Here is a 17,510-nt window from a genome sequence, read left to right as displayed (position 1 = left end):
TCATTGAAAGTCAAGGGGCGATGGTTAGATATTCTCTTTTGAAGATGGTCATTGCTTGGCACTTGTGTGGTGTGAATGTTACTTGCCACTTGTCAGCCCAAGCCTGGATATTGTCCAGGTCTTGCTGCATTCGGACATGGACTGCTTCAGTATCTGAGGAGTCGCGAATGGTGTTGAACATTATGTAGTCGTCAACGAACATTCCCACTTCTGACCTTATGATGGAGGAAGGTCATTGATGAAGCAGCTGAAGATGGTTGGGCCTAGGACACTACCCTGAGGAACTCCTGCAATGATGTCCTGGAACTGAGATGACTGACCTCCAACAACCACAACCATCTTCCTCTGTGCTAGGTATGACCCCATCAGTGGAGAGTTTTCCCTTGATTCCCACCGACTCCAGTTTTGCTAGGGTTGCTTGATGCCACACTTGGTCAAATGCTGCCTTGATGTCAAGGGTAGTCACTCTCACCTCACTTGTGTAATTCAGCTCTTTTGTCCATGTTTGAACCAAGGCTGTAATGAGGTCAGAAACTGAGTGACCCTGGTGAAACCCAAACTGAGTGTCAGTGAGCAGGCTATTGCTAAATCAGTTGGCACATGATAGCATCGTTGATGACCCCTTCCATCAGCCTCGGGCAATCACCAGGGTGAATGATAGAGTAGTTGTTTAGAGAACAGAGTTTGTGGCAGGGTCCAAATACAATGTATTCAGTCTTTCCAATATTTAGTTGGAGTAAATTTCTGCTTATCCAGTACTGGATGACAAGTGGAATCTAATTGTGTGTTTTCAGGTGATGTCGCTGAGGGGCAGCGTGGAGATGGGAAATGAGAGGGGCTCAGGGATAGATATTTGGGATCTCCGGAGGTAATGGTGCAGGAGCAGGCGATTCTCTGGTTCTGAATGGATAGATAAGAATGGAACGAGGTGAGTGCGGTCCCACCAGCTGGATCTCTCCAACTCTCTCTCCTCTAAGACACTTCTTAAAACCTAGCTCTTTGACCACATTTTTGGTCACCTGTACTAATAGCTCCTGATGTTGCGCAGTGTCAAATTTTGTTATATAATATTTCTGTGAAGTGCATTGGAATACTTTACAACATTAAAGGTGCTTTAGAAATGCAAGCTGGATTTGTGTGAGACTATCCATGGTTTAAAAAATTGCTGAAATCAAACCTATTTTGTTAGCTTATTTATTACAACTAGTATTCTTATTGGGGAGAGGGTGGGAAATTGGAGTTGAGGCCGAAATGAGATCAGCCATGATCATATTGAATGGCAGGGCAGGCTCACGGAGCTGAATTGCCTATTCCTGCTCCTAGTCCTTATGTTCTTATGTATTAATCAGCAAATAATCACCCTTAAAGTTATTGACTGAAGATTTTGATATATAGTATATTTTTTAAAATGGTGATTTCAATTTCCCAGTGCTCATTGGACCCTTCAGTTTTAATGAAGAGAAACCAGCTGATAACTGGTCTGGTCCCTTGTTGTGGAAAGTTCACACCTCTCTGAAATAAATACTGGCTCAAAAATAATTTTGATTTTACTAACTGACTCTGTGCATTTGCACTGACACCTGTGAGGGGTGATGTTGTAAATGTTGAGTTCTCCCCCTCAAAATCTTAAACCACCAGGGCGAAAGCAATTGATTTCTAAATGGTCAGGCATCAGGATCCATGGACAGATTCCTCTAGGTCACTGACAACCACATTAAGGATTGCCTCAGCTCGGTTCTGCACTCAGAAGTGCAAAGTATTCAAAAAAGTCATTTCAGAAGTTTGTGAACAGTTTTTTTAAATCCCTTCCAATGAAGCTGTTCCCTCCTGTAGTCCAATCAAGGAATGCTTTTCCTGGCCTCAAATCATCCCAAAGTGAAGTATGGTCATTACTGTAATAGGAAACACAGTAGCTAATTTGCACACTGCAAGCTCCCACAAACAATAAGGTGATACTTAACCAGGTAATCTTATTTTGGTGACATTTATTGAGGGATAAATACAGGACACTGGGGAGAACTTCCTTGCTGTTTTCGAAAAGTGCCACTGGATCTATTAAATCCACCTGAGATGGCAGACGGAGCCTCCATTTAATGTCTCACCTGAAAGACTGCACCTCTGACAGTGCAACACTCCCTCAGTACTGCACTGGAATGTTGGACTAGAATTTTGTATTCAAGTCCTGGAATGAAACTTGAACACAGGCCTTTTGACTTGGAAGTGAAATTGGTGCCAACTGAGCCATGGTTTAAAGCCATGTATCGGGCACCACTTGTCCCTTGTACAGTACCTAATGCACTGGGTATTCAGTGGAGCTCCCTTGCTTTGTCTGGTTATTACTACAATTGACATTTGAAAGAATTAAGTGGCTGTCACCACATCAGAATCACCCTCTGATCACCGACGCAATTTGCCAACTATCCACTCAGTCAGGACCAGAGCTGCCAATGGTTAGTGTTCCAGTCATGTACACTAGAGCTGCTGTGGTTTTACATTGACAATCTATATCAATCACACAATGTCATCAGTACACTTTCATCCCGCGCACATCCTGGCAATGAAATTCTCTCCATCACCTGGAGCTTTGACTCTTCGTGTACAGCAGTTCAGGTTCAGAACAAATGATCGGTTGCTGGCCCAGGGTTCGTGGAGAAAACTTTCAATGATGGGATGTCCTTGACCAGTTCATTGGTATGTATTGTTTCTGAAAATCTTTGATTGCTGCAACCTCCTGGCTAATTTCTTTCACATCTCTCCCTTATGTCAGTCTATGTCTGTCTCCGCCTTGAGCTAATCTCTGTCTCCCTTATGCCAGTGTCTCCCTCTGTCTCTCTTGTTGGAGCCACATGCAGTTCCTTGTTATTTCACCTGGTGCACATAAACGTGAAATGCTCAATCACACATTACAGTCAATTGTCTAATTGCAACTTGAGGTTTATGTTGCAGAATTGTGTGGAATACAACCTTTGTTTTACATTGGTTCCCTCTTCATCTGTTAGAATTTCCACACTGGCTCTCTGACCCCTTCACCACTTCAACAGTGAATCTGTGTCAACTCAAAAAACATTGGATTTCCAACAAGTAAAATGATGGCTGAGTTCCCTACAACCTTTTTCATTACACTAAATAATGACAGCTCATCTCCAAAAGCATTCAACCAATAGTCAATGCTTCGAATCAGGCAGTGATTTACTCTTCAGTAATTAAGAAGAATCAGGCAGCGATTTACTCTTCAGTGATGGAGTGAAGAATCAGGCAGTGAATTACTCTTCAGTAATGGAGTGAAGAATCAGGCAGTGAGTTACTCTTCAGTAACAGAGTGAGGAATCAGGCAGTGAGTTACTCTTCAGTAACAGAGTGAGGAATCAGGCAGTGAGTTACTCTTCAGTAATGGAGTGAGGAATCAGGCAGTGAGTTACTCTTCAGTAACGGAGTGAAGAATCAGGCAGTGAGTTACTCTTCAGTAACGGAGTGAAGAATCAGGCAGTGATTTACTCTTTAACGGAGTAAAGAATCAGGCAGTGAGTTTCTCGTCAGTAATGGAGCGAAGAATCAGGCAGTGATTTATTCTTCGGTAACAGAGCGAAGAATCAGGTAGCGATTTATTCTTTGGTAACAGAGCGAAGAATCAGGCAGTGATTTACACTTCAGTAAGAGGGAGTCAAGAATCAGGTGATTTACTCTTCACTAACAAATTGAGGGATCAGGCAGTGAGGTGGATTTCCAGGAGATTGCCAGCTGCATGCATTCTGTAAAAAACTCCTAATGGCAGCCCAAGATTCAGAATGGCAAACCAGACTGAAAACCCATAGAACCGTTTCTCAAGACCATTTTCAAACTGGGGATGAGCTCCAAATGCAGGTATAATCCAGAGCTGGAAAGGAGCAAGGTTCAGTCAGTTACCCTCTAGGATGACATCTGCCATTAGGCACAAATCAAGAGTCAATTATTACTCATATTACTCAATTATTACTGAAAAACATTTAACATAGTACAAGTAGTAGAAAAACACTGACATATGCACAAATAAACCAAACAATTACAGCACGCATAGTGCTAGGCATCTCTGCTCCTGGGCAGGGTACCCAAGTCTGATCTCCGAGACAGTATGAGCAGGGAGCGTTTGATGGGGACAGTGTCAAGGGAGATTTACTCTGTATCTAACCTGTGCCATACCTACCCTGGGAATGTTTGGTGCAACAGGATAGAGAGCACTTTAGTCTGTATTTAACCGATGCCATAATTGTTCTGGGAACTTCACTCTTGTGTGTAACCACTGTTTTGTACCTGATCTGGGAATGTTTGATGGCTCGCTTTGAGGGAGGGGTGGGTGGGTTTACTCTATGTTTCATTGGTGTTGTGCATTTCTAGAATGGTTCCTTCAGATTTGAAACATTTTTTAAAAATTCAAAACATTCAACAAAAGTACATTCCATTGAAAACAAAAAAGTCAGCAAGATCCGAACATAGCTTACTAAGGAGGGAGAGAGAAAAAAAACAGGAAATTACAGGCTAGTTAGCCTGACATCAGACATCGGGCAAGTGCTGGAATCTACTGTTAAGGAAGTGTTAATAATGCAAAGCATAGTATGCTCAGACAAAATCAACATGGTTTTACGAAAGGGAAATTGTGTTTGACAATTTTATAGTTTTCTGAGGATGTAACTAGTAGGGTAGATAAAGGAGAACCAGTAGATATAATATACCTGGATTTCCAAAAGATGTCCATAAGGTGCACACAAAAGGTTAATACACAAGATAAGGGCCCATGGAGTTGGATGCAATATAAAAGTATGGATAGCAGATTGGTTAACGGACAGGAAGCAGAGAATAGGGATAAATGGGGCATTATCAAGTTGGCAGGTTGTAACCAATGAAATGCTGCAATGATCAGTGCTGGAGCCTCAACTATTTACAATCTATATTCATGTTTTAGCTGGAAAGACAAAGAGTAATGTATCTAAGTTTGCCGATGATACAAAGAGGCTGCAAAGAGATATAAGCAGTTTAAGTGAATGGGCAATAAGGTGTCAGGTGGACTATAATATGGGGAAGTGTGGGGCTATTCACTTTGGTAGTAAGCATAGAAATGCAGAATATTTTTTAAAAAGGCATGAAACTTAAATGTTGATTTTCGAAGGGACTTGAGTGTACTTATACAAGGAACACGGAAAGTTAGTATTTCGTACAGCAATTAGAGAGACAAATGGCATGTTGGCTTTTATTGCAAGGGGATTGGAGCACAAGAATAAAGTTTCCCTTGGTGGAGAATTCTAGAACCAGGGGACATAGATTCAAGATAAGTGGCAGAAGGTGTAGGGGGGACATGAGGAAGAACTTTTTTTAACGCAGAGGGTAGTGGGTGTCTGGAATTCACTGCCCAAGTTAGTGGTAGAGGCAGAAACTCTAAACTCTTTTACAACGTACCTGGATCTGCACCTTAAGTGCTGTAAGCTGCTGGGCTATGGGCCGGTGCAGGAAGGTGGGATTAGAAAGGGCACCTGGGTGTCCTCAGGCTGGCATAGACAAGATGGGCCAAATAGCCTCCTTCTGTGCTGTAACTTTTCTATGGTTCTAAGTCTTGCTACAATTATACAGGACTTTGCTGTGACCACACCCGAAATACTGTGTGCAGTTTTGATCTCCATATTTATCAAAAGATACACTTGGATTGGAAGAAGTACAGCGAAGGATTACCAGATTGATCCCTGGAATGAGAGGGTTGTCCTATGATGAGAAGCTGAGTAAATTGGCTCTGTATTTTCTGGAGTTTAGAAGAATGAGAGGTAATCTCATTGATAAATACAAGCTTCTGAAGGGACTTAACAGGGTACACACACAGTCTCAAACACAGGGGCATATTCTCAGGAAAAGGGGCAAATTATTTAGGAATGGGTTGAGAAGAAATTTCTTTATTCAAAGGGTTGTAAATCTTTTGAATTCTCCACTCCAGAAGGTTGTGGATGCTCCATCACTGACTATATTTAAGGTTCAAACGGACAGCTGTTTGGTCTCTCAGGGAGTCAAGGGATATGGGGAGCAGGCGGCAAATTTGAGTTGAAGCCAAAAATCAGCCATGATCATATTAAATGGCAGGACAAGCTTGACAGATATGTGGTCTACTCTTGCTCTTATTTCTTATGTTCTTATGTTAACTGCTTTGAGATTGTTTGATGGGCCAGGGTAGAGGGACATTTATTGTGCGTCTAACCCATGCTGTAACAAAGTTAGTTGGGACACTGTTGAGGAATGTCAACAGGGAATGAACCACTTTGCATAGTGCCAACATCCAGCACTTTTGGGCTAAATGGAAGAAAACAAGCAATAGGATTATCAACTCAATAGACAGAGAATGAATGGAGCAATGCAAGAGGTCAAACACATAGTGAAAGTCATGAGTGCTTGAGATATAGTTTTTTTAGGGTTTTACAAATAGGGGCATGGAGTGCAATAGTAAAGAGCTAATTTTGTTCAAAAACATTGATTAGGCATTCCATTATAGTGAAAGTACTGTGAAGATTCACCAGTTCCCACTGGAGCAGAGAAAGGTAAGAGGAGGTTTAATTGAGGTTTTAACATTATGAATGGTTTGTACAGAGCCAACAGGGACTTGTTGGGGAGTCAGTGATAAAGGGTCATGAATATAGAATAGTTACGAAGAGCAAGGAAGATACAAAGAAATCTCCTTAGAGGGTTGTAGGAGGGAGGGTTTTGCTACAGGGAGTAGTTAAGGCTGAGACCATTGCATCTTTTTGGGACAATAAATAAATATTTGAAGCAGAGGGAGACACAGGTCTGTGGGGAGAGAAGGGCATTGGAATTATCTTCAGTTTACTGTGGTGAAGAGCCAGCACAGTCATGGTGGGTTGAATGGATTTGTTCCAAGCTTTAAATTTCTATAATCATGGAGATGTCAGACCAAACTGCCTTCACTATTCACTGAGTGGTTGAGCTTATTCTGTGGCACTTACAGTTTTGTTAATTCTTAAAAGGATTAGGATAGATCTGGAAATAGCTTGGATTTCACATCCTTGGGGCGTCCCAAAGTGCTTCCAGAATGTACACAGCATGATCCCACAAAGACCAAGTCATTTTAACTTGTCATATCTGGATCCAATTGACCAGCTGTATTATTTCTACCTGATTTTACTTCAATGGAATCTAATGGGAAATAACTCAAGTGGCTGATTTGATTTCAACATTTCCCAAATGAATGAGTTAGGTAAAAATGATAAATTACCTGTTAATCAGTTTTAGTGATGTTGGTTGAGGGATAAATATTGGCCAGTACACCAGAGAGAACACCTCTGCTCTTCTTTGAAATATTGCCAAGGGATCATTTACATCCACCTGAGAGGGCATGTGGGGCCTCGGTTTAACATTTCAACTTTCAACACTGTAGCACTCCCTCAGACAATTCAGCCTGGATTATGGGCTCAAATTTCTGGACTCGGTTTGAACCCGTAACTCTCTAACTCAGAGTCAAGAGTGCTATGAATGTGCAGCATGTTGCAAGGCGTGAATTATATCTCATGGACAGTGTGTTAAACTGGAACAATTCTAATGCCACTCCTTATACTTAAGAAATTGCCACTTGGGCTGTTAATGCAATCGAAATAAACAGAGTAGATTCATCAGAATGATACCAGGGCTTAAAGGGTGACATTATGAGAACAAGTTGCATAAACTATTCTCTTGAGTGTAGAAGATTAAGGGGTGATCTAATCAAGGTAGTTAAATGTTAAAAGGATATAGTAGTGGAGGTACAGAAAAACTATTTTCTCTGGTGGAAGAATCTAGAACAGTGGGGCTTAGCCTTAAATAGAGCTAGACCAATCAGGTGTGGAATCAGAAAGCATTTCTTTACACAAAGTGTAGTGGAAATTTAGAAACCTTACCCCCCTCCCCAAAATAGCTGTTGATGCTGGGAGTCAATTGGAGACTTCAAACTTGAGATTGATAGATTTTTGTTGGATAAGGATATCAAGGAGATTGGGTTAAAAGTGGGTAAATGGAATTGGGATACAGTCAGTCATAGAATCATAGAATGGTTACAACACAGGAGGAGGCCATTCGGTCCATTGTTTCTGTGCATGCTTTTCCACAAATGGAGGTACAGACTCGAGAGGCTCAGTGGCCTCCTCCTATTCCTATGTTCGTACCTGATGCATCTGCCAGCCATAACGTTTGGGGAAGTGGGGGTGGGTGAGCCACCAGAATCTGTGGAACTATCAGCTAGCCCAGGAAAAGAGGGGTAAGGAGGAAAATTGTAACAAAAAAAGCCAAAGGTAACTTACTATTAGGTTGGACATGATCATAAACATAGAGATCTCTTTCAGGAGCTTCCGTTTCCAGTTGAATTTGCTGTTCGTTTGTAGCGACAGTTGGGAAGTTCTCAAGTCCAGTTCGGATGAACAGTTGATCACTCCATTAGCATTACTTGGCTCATCTTGTCCATCAGTAATTGTGTTTAACGTTGCTGCTGCAGTGGGCTCATGAACATCATTGCCTACCTCTAAGGGCAGTGCCTCCTGCTGAGGGTCAGTGGTGAGGTCCTTCTCACTCATCTCCCCAGATCTTAAACAAAGCTCTTCTGCAACATGTTGTCTATGCAAACCCTCAATAATGAAGAGGTTCTGCAGTATGTGTTCGATGATTATGAGCATTGAGTAGGTGAGATTGAGAATATCCACAGGCTGCCTGAGATGGGTGGACACAATGGCCACGATAGAGAAATACGAGATGCACAATGGGCCAAGCGCAGCTACCTGCAACAGAACCACATCTAGACTGCGAGTTGGGTTCTCCTTGGTGTCAACATGTCTCTCCCCCAACTTGTGGATGGCTGTACCAGCTAGAGAGCAGAGAGACATGACTGAGAGCAAGATGATGTGGAAAACATAGAACTGCACAAAGGGTTTGGGCTGTGAAGGATCAGTTGAAATCTCTATCTGATACAGGATGAAGATACACAATCCAATAATTATCACCACTAACCCCAGCAGTGGTCCCAAAACAAGGCCAAAACCTCTGAACTTGTAACTTGCATGAGTTATATGGTGGTCAATGGTTCTTCCGATGTTTGTCCACATGATGTAGAGCATGGTAGAGGAGATGAGGCAGTACTCTATGTTAAAAGGGTACATGATAACAACACACTTGCGAAAAATAGTGCACAGCTCACTCTGACAGCTGTAGGCTGTAATGTTGATGTAATCTATAAAAACAAATCAAATTTGATGAGTTGAATAACAGGAAATATCTCCATTATTTTCATTGTATCCACCCTCTGCTGGGAGTACTTTGAATTACATAGTATTTACAGCACACAATAATTCCAACTGCCCTGTGCCATTACTTATATTTCACACAAGCCTCCTCCCACTTCATTTTACCTTATCAACATATCTTTTTGCCTCTTATATGTATATCTACTTTCCCTCAACTGCATCTCTTATTTGTTTCAATTGCTCCTTGTGGCAGTGAGTTCCACGTTCTAACCACACTCTGAGTAAAGAAGTTTCTCCTGAATTCCTTATTGGATTTATAGTGATTTCATTTTATATTTAAGGGCACCCCCTTTCCCCTTCATCTGTTTTGTCATTTAATCTCTCCTGCCTTTCACCCTATCACCGACCTTCCCTATCGTGCTTTGCATGACCCACCACCTACCTCCCTTTCCCTGCCTGTATACTTGCATAAAACCTATTACATCTCTAATTTTTCCCATTTCTGATGAAAGGTCATCGACCTGAAACATTAACTGTTTCGGTCTCCAGTGGTACCAAACCTGCTGAGTATTTCCAGCATTTTCTGTTTCTATTATATTTATTCCCCTTGAATTCCTTCACAAGTGGAAACATCTTCTCTACAAACCCTACCAAATCCCTTTATAATTTTAAAGACCTCCATTAGGTCCATAAGATGCATGTAAAAGTGTATGTTGCCAGAGCAATATGGACGTCTTATGGGGGCCAGTTGGCTCAGTTGGCTGGATGGCCAGTGTGGGTCATATTGGCGCCAACAGCACAGAGTTTGGTCCCCGTTCCAGCTGGGGTGGATTTGGGATCTGCCTCCTTTCCCTACCTGTGGTGCAGGTCATGGTGCTGTGGGTCGGATCTGTTCAGGCAGAGAACTCAAGAAGAAGATCCACTACTGACCCCTCATGACTTTCAATGAAATCTCCCCTCAGCCTCCCTTGTTCGAAAGATAACAACCCCAGCCTCAGAGCTAAAATCCTCCAATCCCGGCAAAATCCTCATAAATCTCCACTGTGCCCTCTCCAGTGCAATCGCGTCTTTCTTATAGTGTGATGACCAGGACAGCACACAGTATTTCAGCTGTGGCCTAACTAGTGTTTTATACAGTTCCAGCATAATCTCCTTGCTCTGAAACTCTGTGGCCGGGATTTTCCGCTCCCATTTGCAGCAGGCAGGTGGCGAGATCAAAGAATTTCGCGAGAAGGCCCTAGCTGCATTTCCTGACAACATAAATCCAGAACGCGATTGTCCCCTCCTCTCGTCAATGGTGGGCCGCGTTTCCCGCTGTCGAACACGGGAATTTAGTGTAATAAATTAGCATCTAATTATTGAGGCCACACACTTGAACCTTTCCCCCATGTCAAATTTAAATCCCACGTTGGCATGATTTCATGAAGCCGTGATTTACAACTGCCTTTAAAAGGCGTGAGCCTGGTAGCCTCAACTTCAAGGTAATCTCAGCAGTGAATCCACACAGCTTTGCCCAGCGCTCACGATGACGTCAGCAGCTCCGATTCGGGGGGGCACAGTCAAGTCTCTGCAGTGGCTTATTCATGGCTGGCTTGTGCCAGAGCAAGGGTGACAATGCAAAGGGGAAGGGTGAGGGGCAGCCTTGGGACAAGGGTGACGGTGCCAGTGGCAGCACCAACTGAAGTTTGAGCACAAACACATGCAGGGGTCGGGTGGGAAGAAAACGGCCAGGCTATTGGCAAAACATGTCAAAGATGAGCACTCCACTGCAGTTGAGTGTGTTTAACTTGAGATCATTTGACATGCTTGGAGTCAGCCTAGTCAAGCAATTGTGTCTACACAAGCAGCATTAATTCCTAACAATGCCAGTGATTGCTCCTCTACTGTTATCCTCTCACGCGCAGACTTCAAACTCAAATGAGTGCTTTGGTGCCTCAGAACCATTGCCCAGTTGGGCAAGCTTGAGGATCCTCATGGGAAAGGTGGCCATTGATCACTGACTGAGGGGTGTGCTCCTAGTACTTTGCATTATGTTTCATTGACATTGAAAACTCACCCTCATGGTACAAGCAAACCGTGAAGCCTTGAAGTCCAGGTTAGTACAATGACTGCACCTGAGATGAGAGTTCAGGATGCAGTCGAGTGGCTGAAGCTGCCACCACTTGGTCATGTGGTGTGGGGCGGTGCTGGGTGTGGGCATGGTGAGCCATCATGCATGTTAAATACTGGGCATCCATGTGGTGGCCTGGACTCTCTGGCATGTGTTAAGGAGCCTTGAGAGGCAGCTGCAGGCGATGACTTGACCAAGAGTGGTCCTTAGGAAACAATTGCTGACCCTTGCATCTCTCTCTTTGACACTGCAGTGAGAAGACCATCAGGAAGATGGAGTCTGGTGATCTCACTGTCTGCCTCATTGCTTCCAGGCAGGAGAGAAAAAGGAGAAGAATGCGATGGAGGTGCCTGGCTTGCCAAAGGGAGGACCTGAAGACCAAGGAATGGTACGGCCTTCTCCACACGCAGAGGATGAACCCCACAGAGCCGTTGTTTGTAGGTGCACCGCTAGATCCAGGGTCTATAGATGTTGCATGTGCTACATGCAGATGAGCGAGCATCAGTTGCTGATGCCTGTGCATGTCAAGAGAACTGGTCATGTACATATGCCACCTTCTGCAGAATTTGGCACCACAGGGACTCGGAGGGCATCCACTGCCATTGGCGAAGTTACCGCTGTGCTCAATTTCTGTGGCAGTGGCTCCTTCTAGGGCTCCACTGGGGACCTTTGCAGGACCTCCCGAGCCTCCACCCACAAATGCATCCAGGAGGTCACGGATGCCTTTTTAGCCAAACCACACACCTTTGTCAATTTCAACAGGGATCAGGCAAGCCACAAAACAAGAGCACTGGGATTTTCTCAGATTTCTGGATTTCCACAGGTTCAGGGTGCCATCGACTGCACTCATGTGGCTCTTAAATCTCCCTGGCAACAATCAATCCAGTATGTGAACCACAAAGGCTACCACTCTCTCAATATTTAGCTGGTCTGTGACTATAACAAATGGATTGTGCAGAAGTACCACGGCTCGTACATCCTCAGCAGGTTTCAGATCCCTGACATCTTCCAGGGACAACACAGGCTGCAGGGCTGGCTCCTTAGGGACAAGGGCTACGTGCAAAGGACATGGCTGATGACACCTGTGTGGCGGCCTTGGACTCCTGGTGAGAGAAGGTACAACAAGGCTCATGCTGCAACTGGAATTTGGTTTGAGCACACCATTGACCAATGAGGTTCCAGTTCCTGGACAGATCTGGTGAAGCACTGCAGTAAACTCTCCAGAGGGTGTCATGCATCATGGTGGCTTGCTGCGTGCTACAACCTGGCAATGGGAGGAGGACCTGGATGATGAGGAGATGCAAGAGCTGCATGTCTCCTCTGATGAGGAGGAAGTCGAAGGGGATGAGGGTGATGAGGCCCAGGAAGGTGAGGGTGCAGGCGATGAGGCCATTGCAGTGGTCAGACGAGCCAGGTGTAGTGGTGAGGCCCTCAATTGCCGCAAAATTCCAGGAGGATGATGACGAGATGCAGTGAGGACAGTCTGGAGATCTTCACATTGCATCTGGGAACGTCTGACACCTGTCTGGCTGAGGGCAGCGCATGTACGCTCTGTGAAGAAGCTCATATCATCGAAATGCTACTGAGGTATATCGGACACATGGACTTTAAGACAACTTATCCTTTGGCAAGCTGCATCACTTGTTCCCTTCAGCACCACACCTTCACCTGTCAGGAATGTTGAGATGAGGAGCAGGGGTGAGTGGGAGCCATAGACAAGGAGACATTCTTGGGAGTGTATTTATAATGGTCAACGTTAAGTGATTAACACCCATGCCCATGTTGTGCAATGAAATCTTCTTGACCTTTCTAACCCTGCTGCTACATCTTGGTGCTCCCCTGACATCCACAGTGGAGCTGGTGGCAGCCTGCTGACTGTTACACCCTGTTGTTTGTGACGACCTTGATGGGCATCCTCTGGAGGGCCGAGACCTGGAGGACCCTGGTCTGCTTTCGGGTCCTGTTGTGTGGCAGTGCCACTCTCCATGGCCTGCAGAGCTAGAGCTGCTGGGGGTCACAGGAAGTGGCCTGGACACTCCTGGAGTCACTGGGTGGATGGCACCAGGGTGTGCATCTGCTGATCCTCCTCCCTATGGGTGCTTGAGGGCCCCTGGCTGATTCCTTGAGAGGCAGGGGCAGCTGGAGTGAGCTTGAGATGCCCCGCCTCAGGTTGACACTGATGGATACCAGCAAGTGCCTCAGCGATGAAGTGCAGCTCCTGCAGCAGTGCAGGACTGATGTCTTGGACCAAGGTCTCCATGGCGGCCACCCTCCTACCAGTGTTGAATCTCGGTCTGTTGGCATTCCAGCGTTACAATCTCAGACTGAAGGCGGACCGACTCCTCCATCATACCTTGCAATCTGGGGAGTGCAGCGGACGTCCCTTTCTGATGTTCCCAAGCTTGCCTTTGCAGCTCCAGCAACTGAGGTATGGGTTGAGAGTGATGAGAAGAGTAACTTACCCTGGTGGAACGGAGATCATTCATCCTCTTTCTGCACTGGGTGCTGACCACTGCTGTTACCACCTCTCATGCTGGATTGGTAACCTTGCTTGCTGGTCTTTGCCCAGAGCGGGAGAGCAGGGGTAGAGGATTTTGCGGTGCTCTGCCCAAGAGGCACTCGAGGGAGACGTTATTAAATTTGGAGGCAGCATGTTTCCCCCTCCGTTGGTAGCCATGACTTTCTAGCAGCTTCCTATGCCTTAGAGAGAGCTAGCTCTGTGCAGGGGCGCCCTTTAAATATGCTGCCTGGATTACTGAAGGCCTGAGGTTACCATGGGGATGGGGGGTGGTGAATCAGAGACCGCCACGCCTGCGATACAACATGAAACACATGCCTCTGCATTTTTTAAACAAAGTGCCACACAATACAGCAGAAAAAGACGTCTTTGCTGTCGGGTCAAATGCCCCTTTTCCCACCCAATATCAGACTTTGCCAATTCTGAGACAATTTCACCCCATGCTTCAGTTGATAAAGGCAAGTATCCCATATGCCTCTTGACCACCTTATCTACGTGTCCAGCCACCTTCAGGGATCTGTGGACACGCATTCCAAGCTCCTCTGTTGCTCTATACTTCACAGAGAATAGTCTGGTAATTCTTCCCTGCCTTTGTTGCTATGAAGCTGGGATGAAAATGCTCAATGAAAGTAACTCTTTACCATTTTCCCTCAAGTCTCCCAGTAGATAAATATTAGGCCCTCACTTTGCACCTTCCTGTCCATGTAAAGTAACTGACTGGATGAAAAATCATTGTCTTGTTTTGCAAAAAATAACCCTGGAAAAACAGAAAGTAAGGAACTGAAGTATTATGGGATATTTGATGCCCATACATGAAGATACCTGAAAGGCGTGTGCTGTTCCCATTGTGTGCAGTCTGCTCCTCAACCTCCAATTCCACATGAATCGAATCATCAGTCACTGCATTCATCCATAGTACCAGGTCTGTAGCTATGGTAAGCATCAGCCCACATCTACAACAGGGGTAAAGAGGTAGAGTTTGGAGGTGAATATATTCAAGAATTCCCCAGGCAACTGAAGGGATGTTGAGTACGCTCAGATCTAACTGCATTCCCAATGTAACCAAGCAACGCATTCAGGGCTGGTTTGCACTATCAGCTTTTATGAAGATGTCATAGAGTTGTTCGGGCACAGAAGGAAGCCATTCAGCCTACCCTGGCCATCCTTTTGTGAGTATCATCCCATGTAATCGCAGGAGGTGCAACACCTGCCCCTTTACCTCCTCCCTCCTCACTGTCGAAGGGCCCAAACACCCCTTTAAGGTGAAGCAGTGCTTCACTTGCACCTCCTTCAATTTGGTCTGCTGTTTTCACTGCTCCCAATGCAGCCTCCTCTACATTGGGGAGACCAAATGCAGGCTGGGTGACTGCTTTGCGGAACAACTTCGGTCTGTCCGCAAGCATGACCCAGACCTCCCTGTCGCTTGCCATTTCAACACACCATTCTGCCTACATGTCCGTCCTTGGCCTGCTGCAATGTTCCAGTGAACCCCAATGCAAACAGGAGGAACAGCACCTCATCTTCCAATTAGGCACTTACCAGCCTTCCGGACTTAACATTGAGTTCAACAACTTCAGACCATGAACACTCTCCTCGATCTTCACCCCTTTTAAAAAATTTATTTTATTTATTTTTAAAATTTACTTACATCCCCACTTCTGATCTTATCATGGAGGGAAGGTAATTGATGACGCAGCTGAAGATGGTTGGGCCTAGGACACTACCCTGAGGAAATCCTGCAGTGATGTCCTGGAGCTAAGATGACTGACCTCCAACAACCACAACCAAGCTCATTTGTGCAAGGCATGAATCCAACCAGTGGAGTATTCCCCTTGATTCTCATTGACTTCAGTTTTGCTAGGACCCTTTGATGCCAAGGGCAGTCACTCTCATCTCACCTCTGGAATTCAGCTTTTTTTATCCATGTTTGGATCAAGCCTGTAGTGAAGTCTAGAGCTGAGTTGTCACTGCAGAACCCAAACTATGCATCATTGAGCAGGTGATTGCTGATAAATGCCACCTGATAGCCCTATCAACGACACCTTCCATCGTATTTGCTGATAAATGAAAGTGGACTGATTTGACACTAATTTTCCAGATTGGATTTGTCCTGGTTTTTGCGGACAAGATATACTTGGGCAATTTTCCACATTGTCACGTAGATGCCAATATTGTAACTGTACTGGAATAGTTTGACTAAGGCCACGACCTGTTCTGGAGCACAAGTCTTCAGTAGTATTGCTGGAATGTTGTCAGGACCCATAGCCTTTGATGCACCAGTGGCTTCAGCCGTTTCTTGATATCACGTGCAATGAGTCAAATTGGCTGAAGACTGGCACCTGTGATGCTGGAAGAGGCTGAGGTGAATCATGCACTTGTCACTTCTGGCTGAAGGTGGTTGCAAATGCTTTAGCCTTGTGTTTTGTACTGAAATGCTGGGCTCCCCCATTATTGAGGATGAGGATATTTGTGGAGCCTCCTCCTCTAGTTAGTTGTTTAACTGTCCACCATTATTCACAACTGGATGCGGCAGGACTGCAGAGCTTTGATTTGATCCATTGGTTGTGGGATCGCTTAGCTGTCTCCATCGTATGCTGCTTTCCCTGTATGGCACACATGCGATCCTGTGTTGGAGCTTCACCAGGCTGATACCTCAATTTTAGGTATTCCTGGTGCTGCTCCTAGCAAACTCTTAAGCACTCATTTTACCAGGATTGATCCCTTGGCTTGTTGGTAAGGGTAGAATGAAGGATATGCTAAACCCTGACATTGCAGATTGTGGTTGAATACAATTCTACTGGTGCTAATGATCCACAAACTCATGGATACCCAGTGTTGAACTGTTAGATCTGTCCTAAATCTATCCCATTTATCATGGTGGTGGTGCCACATAATATGATTGAAGGTGTGCTCAATGTGAAAACATGATTTTGTCCCTACAATAACTGTGCAGTGGTTACTCCTATCAATACCATCATGGACAGATGCATCTGTGACAGGTAGATTGGTGAGGACAAGGTCAAGTAGGTTTTTCTCTCTTCTTGGTTCCCTCACTACCTGCCGCAGACCCAGTCTGGCAGATATGTCCTTCAAGACTTGGCCAGCTTGGTCAGTATTGGTACTAGTGAGCCATTCCTGGTGAGGGGCATTGAAGTCCTTCACCCAGAGTACACTCTGTGCCCTTGCTACCCTGAGTGCTTCTTTCAAGTGGTGTTCAATATGGAGGAGCACTGATTCATCAGCTGAGGGATGGTGCTTGGTTGTAATCAGTAGAAGAGTTCCTTTCCCATGTTTGATCTGATGCCATGAGACCTCACGGGGTCTGGAGTCAATGTTGAGAACTCCCAGGGCCACTCCCTCCTGACTGTATACCACTGTGCCACCATCTCTGGTGGGTCTGTCCTGCCAGTAGGATAGAACGTCCTCTGAGATGGTGATGGTGGAGCCTGGGACATTGACTGTAAGATATGAATTGCAGAATGTTATGGTGTAAAATGAGGCCATTCGGCCCATCCTGTCTGCACGGCTCTCCAAATGAGCATTATGACTTAGTGCCATTCTCCTGCCTTTTCCCCATACCCCTGCACATTGTTTCTATTCAAATAATCATTTAATGCCCTCTTGAATGCCTCGATTGAATCTGCCTTCACCA

The 17,510-nt window shown here is 45.0% G+C and overlaps 1 protein-coding gene across 1 annotated transcript in view; it reads right to left on the bottom strand.

Annotated features, from left to right (window-relative positions):
• Positions 1 to 471: 471 nt before the first annotated feature.
• The window catches only part of LOC121293778 (proton channel OTOP3-like), a 42,415-nt gene continuing 25,376 nt past the window's right edge, over positions 472 to 17,510 (bottom strand). Inside the window, exons 5-7 of the mRNA XM_041217095.1 lie at positions 14,681 to 14,811; positions 8,298 to 9,217; positions 472 to 3,874 (exon numbers count right to left, since the gene is read on the bottom strand). Of these exons, the coding sequence (XP_041073029.1) occupies positions 3,704 to 3,874; positions 8,298 to 9,217; positions 14,681 to 14,811 (1,222 nt within the window). The 3' untranslated portion in view covers positions 472 to 3,703. The remainder of the gene's footprint in view (positions 3,875 to 8,297; positions 9,218 to 14,680; positions 14,812 to 17,510) is intronic.

The sequence above is a fragment of the Carcharodon carcharias genome, chromosome 22, assembly GCF_017639515.1.
Source record: "Carcharodon carcharias isolate sCarCar2 chromosome 22, sCarCar2.pri, whole genome shotgun sequence".
NCBI classification, from domain to species: domain Eukaryota; kingdom Metazoa; phylum Chordata; class Chondrichthyes; order Lamniformes; family Lamnidae; genus Carcharodon; species Carcharodon carcharias.
This window is presented reverse-complemented; position numbering and strand designations above follow the sequence as displayed.